This window comes from Phyllobates terribilis, unplaced genomic scaffold, assembly GCF_046119375.1.
Source record: "Phyllobates terribilis strain yellow unplaced genomic scaffold, ASM4611937v1 Scaffold_11__3_contigs__length_659146591, whole genome shotgun sequence".
NCBI classification, from domain to species: domain Eukaryota; kingdom Metazoa; phylum Chordata; class Amphibia; order Anura; family Dendrobatidae; genus Phyllobates; species Phyllobates terribilis.
Genome location: NW_027362771.1, coordinates 99,180,997 through 99,193,724, shown reverse-complemented (window position 1 = coordinate 99,193,724; position 12,728 = coordinate 99,180,997). Strand labels below are relative to the sequence as shown.

Sequence of the window (12,728 nt, the reverse complement as noted above, 5' to 3'; positions counted from 1 at the left end):
TCGCTTTGCTCAGCCCTGTCCACCGCGTCTGCGGTTTCGCTTTGCTCAGCCCTGTCCACCGCGTCTGCAGTTTCGCTTTGCTCAGCCCTGTCCACCGCGTCTGCGGTTTCGCTTTGCTCAGCCCTGTCCACCGCGTCTGCGGTTTCGCTTTGCTCAACCCTATCCACCGCGTCTGCGGTTTCGCTTTGCTCAGCTCTGTCCACCGCGTCTGCGGTTTCGCTTTGCTCAACTCTGTCCACCGCGTCTGCGGTTTCGCTTTGCTCAGCTCTGTCCACCGCGTCTGCGGTTTCGCTTTGCTCAGTCCTGTCCACCGCGTCTGCGGTTTCGAATTTGTCTCCCAGTCTGTACTGAACCCTACCCAGCCTGCGCTCTAGTCTGCCTGTTCCTGTATTCCCCGGTGTGGGTCAACAGCCGTGTCCGGAGTCTGACCAGGAGTAGACCCTGGTCCCTCTGCTCGGTTCCTCCCTGGTGCACTGGCGTCGTATGCCGTCGTGCGACCTTGGTCGGATCGGGCAGATGCTTAGTTACGCCCCTCCAGGCACTCTCCGGTTCATGGCACAGTGGAATCACTACATAAACACGCACACGCCAGTCATTCCGGGCGTGTGCATTACACAGATGCTCACAGAGATGTAGTACTGACCCACTGATGAGTGTCATATTATGCATATATGCAAAACAAATTTATACATTGTATTTCTGCATAATTCAAAATATATAGATCCTGTAGATTATGAAAAAATGAAACACTAAGTATATTAAAAAGCTGCAGAACATTTTAATGATTAAGCCCAATGTAATCCACACAACACTCTTAGGGATTTGACTGCAAAAGAAATGTGTTACAAGAAAGAATTCTTATCACTGTCTGTAACCATTAAATCCAAATATCAAAGATCCAAATATCATTCATGGTCGTAATGTCTACTGCTCCTCAGGATCAGTGCAGCACTGCGTGACATAATTTAATATCCCTATTATTTACTGGGAGAGCTCTGTGTTCTTCAAGTTTATTAAACTTTTTGTTGTTAAAGGGAACCTATCATCTGATTTATGCTGCCCGAACCACTGGCACTATGCAGCCATGTGTGTTGTACGCTGAAACAGTACAGCGTTTCAGAGCAAATATACTTTGTAAAGCAACCTGAGGACTATGGCCCCAATTATGTCAGAATTCTGGAATAAAACTCTTTCAAAAGTTCCAATTTTTTGGCGCAACATGAAGTTTCTCAAATATAATTGCAACTTTTGGAGTTTTCATTCCACTTTTGGCCAGCTTCACTAAAATGGGTGGAACTGGGGAGGAGCCATGGTGTGGCAACATCTGCCTGACAAATTAATTAAAAATGGTGTCGTACAGAGCATCAGAAATATTTCTTCAGTCATTGACTGGAGTAACATTTCTGGTGTGGCGCACACCACTAATAAGATGCACTGAATTAAGTGAGGTATGTCTCTCAATAAATTTGCCGCGTCTTATTCCTGAATGCATCTCCTTAAGGGGCATATGTGTCTGAGATAACTGGTCCAAAGCAAGTCATTGATGGCTTTTCCCTGTCTTGATCACTTTGAGTGATAGTACCTTGACAGAGTCCTATAGTGATTGGCCTCTGAGTCTAGGGAAGTGGGGCAAATGGATCTGCCTTAAAATAGTCATCTAAGATGCATAGCATGAATCTTATGTCAAGTTCCATTTCAATAGGACCTTTTCCAAGTCCCACCATGTTACACTGGCCACATCATGCAATAGTGGCTGTATAGCTCATTTTTATTTAGATTTGTCTTGGGGAATGTAATTCTTCCACTGCATTAGGTAAACCAATCATAAAAAGGCAGCATCATGCAAGGGAGAAAAGAACAAGCCCTCCTCTACTCACTGATCTCTGCAGCTAGTGTGTAGAGATACAGCACAGCTGAGTATCATTACAAACACTTCCAGATCTCATCTCATGGCAGTCCGTGTGGGGGTGGGTGAGAGCTGACAGCACTGCGAGATGAGATCTGGAAGGGTTTGTAATTATTCATAACTCAGCTCTGCTGTAACTCTGCATAGTAGCTGCAGAGATCAGTAAGAAGAGGAGGACATATTCTTTTCTCACCTGTATGATGCTGCCTGCTTATCATTGGTGATCCTAATACAGGGGAAGAAGTAGATCCATCCAGAGACAAATCTCTGGTAACATCCTGTTGAACTATAACATAAATTATAATCTAAATGTTACAACCGAATATCTTTGCAATGAGAGAGTATAAATTAATAAATTAAAACTAAGTTTTACTAAGCACTGCAGACCCTCATGTGGCCAATTTAACATGCTAAAACTGGTGAAACCTCCTCTTTAAATGCCTCAGATGACATATGAAAAAAAATGCTTCTTGTTTTATTATTTGTTACCATAAACACTAAAATAATACATACAGAATTATCTATGCATCTATGGCCAGTGTATTATGAATCCATATAATATGAACTAAGCTGTCATAAGTACAGTTTAACAATGCCCGTGCCTGTATTCTGCTGATGGCGCATCTGGTGAGGCAGCAGGGGTTCTCATTATCAAAAGAGTAGATAAGTATGATGCACTTCTCAAAAGGCATATTTTTTGTTGTAAGGGAAAAAGGAAACATTTTTGTTTATGCACTGTTCTATACTTGAACTCTACATTTTGCTTGTTTTTTTAACCCCCACAGTCTGAATTTTCTGATATTTTTAACTATTTTTGATTTATTTTCTTTTTTAATATTCTTTTTTTTTAAGCTACCAGATTTCACATTATAAACTAAAATATTTTTTTATGATTTTATCTATAATTATATATACATGATAGTATTCTAATATATATATGTACAGTACAGACCAAAAGTTTGGACACACCTTCTCATTTAAAGATTTTTCTGTATTTTCATGACTATGAAAATTGTACATTCACACTGAAGGCATCAAACCTATGAATTAACACATGTGGAATTATATACTTAACAAAAAAGTGTGAAACAACTGAAAATATGTCTTATATTCTAGGTTCTTCAAAGCAGCCACCTTTTGCTTTGATGACTGCTTTGCACACTCTTGACATTCTCTTGATGAATATGACATATTTTCAGTTGTTTCACACTTTTTTGTTAAGTATATAAGTAAGTAATACAAATGCCTTAAAACATTCTCTCTCTCTTATTATTCTGGCATTTGGCAAATATTAAAAATTATCGCAATCCTAATTGACCTAAAACGGGAAAGGTTTATTCTGATTGCATGTGAGATATTGAGAAAAACATGCATATGTGTCTTTTTATATAGTGTATGTAAACTTCTGGTTTCAACTGTATATATATAAAGCCCCCGTCTCACATAGCGAGATCGCTAGCGAGATCGCTGCTGTGTCACGGTTTTGGTGACGCAACAGCGACCTCACCAGCGATGTCGCTATGTGTGACACTTTGCAGCGATCAGGCCCCTGCTGTGAGGTCGCTGATCACTGCAGAATGTCCTGGACCTTTTTTTGGTCATTGCCCTCCCGCTGGTCAGCACACATCGCTGTGTGTGATCAGCGGGAGCAGCGATCAGGCTGGTAACCATGATAAACAGCGGGTTACTAGAGGCACACGCGCACTTAGTAACCCGCTGTTTATCATGGTTACGAGCCTGCTAAAGTGAGCGGTAACCTCCCGCTCACCGTAGCAGAGTGGTAACCATGATAAACAACGGGTTACTAGGGGCGCGTGTGCCCCTAGTAACCCGATGTTTACCATGGTTACCAGCCTGCTCCTGCTTCAGCAGGCTGGCAACCAGGAGCAGGACATCATGGAAAGATTCTGTCCACGATGTCGCTGCTCCCCTGATCGTTGGTGAGCCTGCCTGTTTGACAGCTCACCAGCGACCACATAGCGACGCAGCAATGATCCCTGACAGGTCGTATCGTTGTCGGGATCGCTGCAGCGTCGCTAAGTGTGACGGGGCCTTAATGATCCCTTGACTTGGGATGCTAAATGATCAGCGATCAGTTGCTTGTTTGCTTATTGATTTACTACCTTGCGTACACAGGCCAACCTTGCTCAGATGAACACTGAACGATCTAGAATAGATTATTCAATGTGCATAGGTTGCCATTGTTCTTGGCAGCATTAGTCCTGTCTACACAGGATGATGAGCTGCCGAGAACAATGTTCTTTTTTGCAGCACAAACGCTTGTTCGTTGAATGATTGGTAGCCTGCTTAGACTGCAAGATAATCATGGACGAGGGTTCCTAGGAGCACTTGTTCACAATAATCTTGCAGTGTAAATGGACATTAAAGGTCTGCTCAACTTTTTATCCCTAAAGACTGGCTACAGATATTTGGCTAATTTCTGCCCAATAAGACCAATGTAAAGCCCCCTATACACATTAGAAGGCTGTCATCGGAATAATTAATCGGCCTACAGCTCTCTTGGCCATGTCCCATACAAAGGAGCACTTCATCAGCTGAATGCTTCTGTGTTCTCTATGAGACATTGGACATGCCCAATCAACATTCCCCCAACAATTAGTTCAATTAGTTAGCCAATGCCCTATACACATTAGAGTGTCCACCAAACCTGTGGATATCGGTGGGTGCCGCCGAAATTAGTCTAACGTGTATGGGGGGGCTTTACGGATTATTAAATTGGTCTGAGACATTTACGACAACAGATATTCTCTTCTTCCTCATATGTTGTAATGGTCCTAAAGTAACACCTTTCTATTTCCTATTATGGAAATGTCTTTCAGAAATCCGTTTCCATGTTGCAATCACTGCAATTGACAGATGGATGTTTTTTCCTTTTTTAATTTTTTTTCTTTTAATTAGTAGAAAATTGTATTATGTATACAAGACAAACAATTAAAAATCAAGGCAAAACGTAATACATTGTTGTTATAAATAATAAGTAAGCATATACAATACCCTCTACAATCCCTCCTCCCATCCCCAACCTTGACTAAGATAAGTATTACTTTACAGTATTAAAGAAATAGCAATAATGTACTCCAACACAAATATATTCCTCTCTATAGATATTCTGTGTATAAATGAATTCCACCTCTATATTTTATACTCTATATTATACTCTTTCCCCCTCATCTGCAACAGAGATAAGAAAAGTCCAAGATCTCTTCGTATGTTAGCCTTCAAATACCGTGACATGTTGAAAAGGTGATACTATGTCCGTTATTCCTCTGTATGAACAGAATGGCAGTTCAACATGAGTGCTACCCTTCAATTCAAAGTCTACGGGGACTGACTGAGATATCCAAGAACATCAATTGACTAGCTCCATTAAATCATTAAAGCTCCACTTCCGCAATTTTTTATTGCTGCGCTGGAGTGGTGCCACTAACCTAAGTTCCCTGATACAAGTAATATACTCACCGGTCGCTGTCTTTAGCTCTTCCTGGCGCCATCTTGTGAATGCAACGTCTGCCTGAACGGAGGTCAGAGCTAACGGTCACAAGCTCTAAATGTTATGAGAGCCTCATTTTGGCCTTGTTTTGACTCTTATAAACTTACAGTCATGAGGATACCGTGACAGAGAGGGGCCAGAAGATCGCAGTGTCTGGTTTCACGAACTCCTGCACTGGTTAGAAGTACTTCACCACCTTATTAAACTGCAGGTTTTTATCTTGCTGGAAGGCAAGGGTTAGTTCAGTTGAAGCTCCTGGAGCTTTCCTACTTGGATTGTCTCAGCTGTTCAGCATTGGCCGCTCCCCTCTGCTATATATGCTCTCCTCTGGCACTTAGGGATTTCCAGTGTTAGTTCTTACTGCCTAGTTAGGAGTTGGAGGTGTAGTTCGGGGTTGGAGTTGGCGTTTGGAGATTTGTTCAGGAGATTGTTGCTTAGAGTTTTGTTTGTGTGCACATCCTCATTATCTCCTATTTGGTTTCTCCTTCCTTTAACTCCCCTGTGTTCCACTCTGTTGTTTGGTGAGTGTTTTTTTGTATGATAGTTATTTTCATTTATCCTGTCCATCTTCCCTTGTTTGTCTGGTTAGTGTTATCCTATACACTTTGGCTTCCCACCTCCCTGTGTAGGGGAGGGGACAGATAAGGGTTGCTATAGGAGCATAGCAAGGCACATGAACCCGGCGTCTTCACCTTCATGAGTAATACGGGGACAGGGAAAGACTATGGCGCCCCTAGTTCTAGGGACTTGGTTAGCGCCATCAGTCCCAAGTCACTGCATGACACTTACACTGAGTTGTCACTGGAGAAATCAGTAGGTCACAAACTGCTGGAGGTGACTGAAGCGGCGCAGGGAACAGCTGAAGATGGCGACTGATAAGTATAAGACTAGAGACAGGGAATTTAGACTAGTGATACCACTCCATCACTGAAAAAAAAAACGCTGAAGTGGTGGTCTAATCAATAATTAGACATTGAATACAGCAGCAGAACACATGCTTGACTTATGTTCCATTTAGATCCCCCTTTCTTGTGGTCGGAGGGTGTATGAATAGTGAAACTTCCAGCAATCAGACACTTATCACCTATCATCTGAAAGGTATTTTGCTGGTTCCTAAGTTTTCATGTTTAAAGGGAACCTGTCACATCCTAGTTGCTTTGTATACTGCCCCCATAGCGATGCTAGTGATGCAATGTGCATCACTAACAAGCTTTTTTCATTAAAATCGGTGGTAGTATAATCATGTTATAATGTTTTATATACACTTTGTCCTACCTGCTCGTATTCAGTGATAGGGGTGTGATTCTCTTATTCAGTCATGTGCGGCGCCACATTCAGTTACTGCTGGCGCCGCCCATGTATTTGAACATTGGTCCTGGCAAGCGCTATTATTGTGGCCCGCATGCGCATTTGTACGTGCGTGGCCGCGGGTCCCGCACCTGCACAGTGAGGCTGTGTAGTTCGCAGCTTCACTGCGCACGCGCGGGGAACAGAGCATCGTAGCCCATGCACAGTGAAGCGGCGAAATATACAGCTTCACTGCGCACGCGCTATGCTCCCCGCGAGTGCGCAGTGAAGCTGTGTATCTCGCCGACAGGTTCCCTTTAAGTTTATGACTTTAACTACTTAAATCATTGAATAAAAAAATGTCTACTGCATATTAATATATATTATTTTAAAGCCCTAATCTTTCAAGATCCTTGTTTGCATTCTGATACTGAAAACCTGTACATACCTAATATTTCTTACAGATGATAGGTGGTAGATTAAATCCCAGATCTAAGAGTCTGAGTTCTGAACGGTTTCAGCATTTAGAAAAGAAGAATACCCCTAACAGCAAACAGAGATGTTGAAAAAAAAAAGAAATGAAAGCACAAAGTCTGCAATCTCAGTCTTCATTATGAAATGATTACCTGTGCTTTCTGGTTATTATAAACCAATCAAAAGAAGGGGACAACTTATCATTAGGGAACCTAAATGGGGCTAAAAATAAAGGGTTTTAAATTGGCAAACCCATGTTTATTTATATGAAAGTGGAAAACCCCTTTAACTGATTATGTCATTTTCCTCATAGTAATGATAGCTCATATATATCTCATGAAAAAAGGGAAGTGTTCTTGTGACATGGTGACATATGTCACGTCCCTATGTTGTTGTTTTTTTGCACAAAGATAAAGACATAAAGTGAAAATGTATGGAATTAAAGGCAATGAGTATAGATTTGTGCTCACCTCCTCACAGGCTGACTGCTGGGCGTTCTCCATTGAACCTGCCTCTGTTTTTTCTATAGCTTTATGTTTCTAGTATAAAAAGAAACAGTGCAGAATGAGCAGGAAAAAGTCACTGGTGTAAACAGGATACACCAAGAAATATTGGCAATAGCACAAATTATGCAAACTATAAGTGTCAACTGTTAAATAGTGATCACATGGGCTGCAATTCCTAGAGCAGTTCCCGTAAGTCACACAATCACAAGGCATGGCTACAGCTTCATAAGAGGAAGTGATAATAAAAAAGCCTTCATATATGAAATGGAGCAATAAGATGAGTTAGCATGACCTTCAGCTGAAAGGAAACAATTGTATTAACAAGCCACCTACAGGGACCAGAGATGAGGGATTGACAAGAGGATGGTGATATAGCCAAGAAATTATCAGGCAGGTATTAGGATTTTTTTTTTGCTTTTGGCTAGATTACAACAATCTCCAAACATAATAGTCTGCCAGAAAAAGAGGTTGTCTGCAATTTTATTTTTTCATAGAATGGATAAATAGAATAAGTGACCCCCCGCTGTTCCCATTCGTACCTGTCCCTGGTTACAACCCCAGGGCTTTACTTTCTGATCCCTCTTGATGCACAAGAAATGACTTCTCAGCCAATCACTGGCTGCAGTGGTGACCCATCTCAGCCATTGATTGGTTGCAGTAGTCACACGTGCCTATGTCATGATGTCATCAATACAGGGTGTATACACTGGTGGCAGATCAGGCAGTATTGGAATAAAAGTGGTGGATAATTATTCTTATCCATTCTGAGCATTTAAAATATTTTTCTTAGTGTACAGAACAAATCAAGTCACCAATTATGTACAGCTAGCATATACTATAAAGCCATTGTCACAACTGAGACACAAGATCTATTGACGCGCCCCCTGGGCCAGTGTTGTTTGGGGGATACCCGGAGCCGGATCAGATGGGGGTTGTAGTCTCCGAGTGGCGGTGACCCGGTCCGTGCCCAGGGTGTCAAGCTCAGTGTGTGGCAGTCCTACAGAGGTTGCTGGATGTTCTTTAGTGTCGACTACGCCACCCGTTGATTTGCGGTCAATACGGCCGCCGCTGCAGAAGGGTCCGCTGAGGCTGGTGGTGTGTGTGCAGCTTCTGGTGGTATAACCCCCAACGAGAGGGGTATAGCCTCAGGGGGTCAGTTGTAGAGGGTGGTGGTTGTGGTGGTGCAGTGAGGATGGTATTAAGACTTAGAGTCGGGCTGTGCAGTTCAGGGTGTTTACTTACTGCTGTTGTTCTGGTCACTCCGGCCTTGAGTGACCGCCCGAGCCGTGCTGCGTCCACCAGGTCCTGGACTCGGCCAACCCCCAGGTAATTCTGGAGCGTGATCCTGAGCTCCCTTTCTGACGTTCCTTTTCTCTGGCCTTCCCCACCAGGGATCCACCTATGTCCGGCTCCCTCGGGTCTCTTGGTGGGTACACCTCCTCTGGGTTCCCTGACCCTATACTTGGTCTGCCTTCCTGGTGGATTTAGTGGGGGGTCGTGGCAGATCCTGCCCACAACCTCCGGTCTCTGGCTGAGGATTAGTGCCCTCCACCAGCTTGGGATCCGGTACCCTTGTGCCAACCCTTCACCCTGTTGCTTGTATTTGGGCTCTTGGGGTTCCCTCTTCTTCCCCTCTGGGTCCTTCTGACTCCTCTCTCTCTCTTCTTTCAGGACTGCTTGACCCTCTACAACAGACTGACTAGTAGCTGTCTGCCTGTCTGACCCTGATCTAAGATGGTTCCCACCTTATATACTCCCTCTATGTGTGAGCTCAGGTGACCAGCACCCAATGAGCTCCTAGCATTACCCAGACTGCTCCCCCTATCTGCCCCTACACTACTGGGATGTTCCACCCCCCTCCCACTCCAGCCAGGGACAGACACTATCGTACCTGCACATAAACTGGTGGGAGTACCGTTGATCTGTCCCCCGGAAATGGGATGTATGTAGTGTATGCAGCCTACTGAGCTCAGTTCCACACTCCATCCTTACCCGGGAGTGGAATATCACACCTCTGGCTTGAGGTGCAATACCCCTGTAGCAGCCGAATCCTCAGGGTGCTACATTCCCCCCTGGTAAATCACAGCACGTCCTCGGGCTGTAAGAGAATAAACATCCAAAACATACAAATTTTTTTCATAAAACATAAACATATAAAACAATATATATATCAGCATAAACTTTTCATAAATAACATTCTTGTTCCTCCGGCCACGGTGCAACTTGTGACCGGGAAAAGTGCGACAGTCTCTTCAAGAAAAACAACAGTTTCCTATAAAACCGGTAGGGGGCACCTTAGAAAGCGCAACTATATACAAGGGAAGGTATGGCCGCTCTCAGTCCTCGGCCAGTGGGGAAAAGGGATGGCTGCTCACAGTCCTCAGCCTGTGGGGAGATGGGACACACTGGAACAGTTCACACTTGTCCCAACGGGGACCTTATTTTAAGTTAGCAGCATGGCATATACCCTGACGGGTAACTATGTACAGTCTCTTTACCGTACTTTAATGACGGCGTACTCCTGCTTCTCCTTCAGACCCGTCCGGATCCTCTTGCTCCTCTTCACACCGCAGCTCCTCCTCCGTCAGGCGATGCACATGGAGGGCGTAGGGTCCTTTGGCACATTTGTGCCGGGTGAACGTGACCTCGTCCCCTACGTACAGGTCACGACCTCTGTGTCCCTCCGGCAGATGGCTTTCTACGTCTCTGCGAGTTACAAAGACGTCGCCGGGGGTATGATGGTCTTTTATGAAGCCCCACCCATGCTGCAGGTTGAATTTAATCACAGTCCCGGTGGTACGGGGACCATGAGCTACACGGGGGTTCCTCCTGGTCCGGCTCTTCTGCCCTGCGCTCTGTTCTTGCAGCCGCTGCTCTCGGACCCGCCTCTCTCTCCGTTCTCGCTCGAAGTCTGCCAACTGCTGGCGGCAGCACTCCACTCGCTCTGCTGCGGCTGCCCGCGTTTCTTGAGTGAACCCCATGAGATCTCCTCCGGTGGGGTCCCACTCGAATTGTGCTTCTTCTAGCGGGAGCGGGGTTCTCCTGACGGGCTTCGGAGCCGGAATCAGGGGCTCGCACAGGGGCCTTGCTCTTTGGAGTTCCAGTTGGTAGTGCTCCTGGGGCCATACAAAGGGCTGCCCATCCGGGCACGTGTGCTGGGCAAATAGATCTTCGCCCAGGTGCGGCACTCGAGATGTTGAGGGCGCGTTGATGGAAGCGGCGCCCGGATTGACCAGGCCTTGCGACCAGGCTTGGGGCACCCTAAAGGTAAAGGGCACCGTAAGGACGGCGGCGCCCGGGGTTACTCGGCCCTGCGACCAGGCCGGTGGCTCCGCGGAGGTAGGGGGCGCTGTTGGAATTGCGGCGCCCGGGGATACTAGGCCTTGCGACCAGGCCGTTGGTATTTCCTGTTTGGTCGCGCTCAGGGTTGAGGCGTGTGACGTCACAGGGGTCGCGGCCGCGGCTTCTACTTGAGGCCTAGTCTGGCACGGTGACGATGCAGCGACGGGCATGGCAGGGGGAATTTCGGGCTCTGCGACGGGGAGCCGGGACAGGTACACGGTTTCTCGGCTCGGGGTAGAGACGTCCCCTTTACCTGCCTCCAGTTGTCCAGCTCCCTTCTCGGCGCCGTCTCCGGCCTTCACTCCTCCTGCACCATCCTCAGAGGCGGTCTGTCTCCTCGTCTCGGGTGGCATGCTCCGCTGACGGGTTCCGGTCTGCTGGGCCATCTCACGGCTCCACTCCGTCAGCGTGTCTTGCTGCACCTGGGCCATCCTCCGTGCGAGGCCCTCCAGCGCGGTCTGTGCACACTCCCGGTCTCGGGGGAGCTGTGCTAGGATTTCCACTAAGCCTAGTGGCGTTGTTGCTTGCAGCAGGCTCCTGACCACTGGGTCGGTGCTGCCTGTCTCTCCCTCCATCTTCGGGTACGACTTCTCCGGAGTCCTCTCCAGACTTCTTGTCTCCGGGTGCGCTCTCTCCAGACTCCTCCAGGCTGCACCCATCTTCGTTCTTTTCTTCTGTCTCCGCCCACATTGAGGGTGGTCCCGGGGCAACTTTGTGATTGTCAGTTCCAGGGGCAGTTCTCTTACGCTGATGGACACTTCCAGCATCACAGTCTCTGTTGGTGGGCGCGGTTTCCGCTTTTGGCGCCATTCTTCGACCTGGCCCACGATGGGAGGTGGCCTCTTGCCACCCTCTGGCACGCCCATAATGGCGTCCGCTCTTCCAAGGCGGGAAATCTTTGGAAATGGCGGGAATCGTCTCCCAGTGGCGGGAAACTCCATGGATGGCGGGAAAAAGCTGCAAATGGCGGACAACCGGCGGGAAACGACCTGTGATGGGGTCCGTTGGCGGGGACCCTCCGGAACCGGCGGGAGACTTCTTTTTGAGGTAACGGTGAACTTTTCTTCAGGCACGCAGTACCCGGTGGTTGCGGGCACGTGATCCTGCCGACTACGCCAAAGTTGACGCGCCCCCTGTGCCAGTGTTGTTTGGGGGATACCCGGAGCCGGATCAGATGGGGGTTGTAGTCTCCGAGTGGCGGTGACCCGGTCCGTGCCCAGGGTGTCAAGCTCAGTGTGTGGCAGTCCTACAGATGTTGCTGGATGTTCTTTAGTGTCGACTACGCCACCCGTTGATTTGCGGTCAATACGGCCGCTGCTGCAGAAGGGTCCGCTGAGGCTGGTGGTGTGTGTGCAGCTTCTGGTGGTATAACCCCCAACGGGAGGGGTATAGCCTCAGGGGGTCAGTTGTAGAGGGTGGTGGTTGTGGTGGTGCAGTGAGGATGGTATTAAGACTTAGAGTCGGGCTGTGCAGTTCAGGGTGTTTACTTACTGCTGTTGTTCTGGTCACTCCGGCCTTGAGTGACCGCCCGAGCCGTGCTGCGTCCACCAGGTCCTGGACTCGGCCAACCCCCAGGTAATTCTGGAGCGTGATCCTGAGCTCCCTTTCTGACGTTCCTTTTCTCTGGCCTTCCCCACCAGGGATCCACCTATGTCCGGCTCCCTCGGGTCTCTTGGTGGGTACACCTCCTCTGGGTTCCCTG

The 12,728-nt window shown here is 47.1% G+C and overlaps 1 protein-coding gene across 1 annotated transcript in view; it reads right to left on the bottom strand.

Moving 5' to 3' along the window:
- HK3 (hexokinase 3) overlaps positions 1-12,728 on the bottom strand; it is a 128,712-nt gene that overhangs the window by 113,150 nt on the left and 2,834 nt on the right. The window contains exon 2 of the mRNA XM_073651366.1: positions 7,649-7,717. Within this exon, the coding sequence (XP_073507467.1) occupies positions 7,649-7,681 (33 nt within the window). The 5' untranslated portion in view covers positions 7,682-7,717. The remainder of the gene's footprint in view (positions 1-7,648; positions 7,718-12,728) is intronic.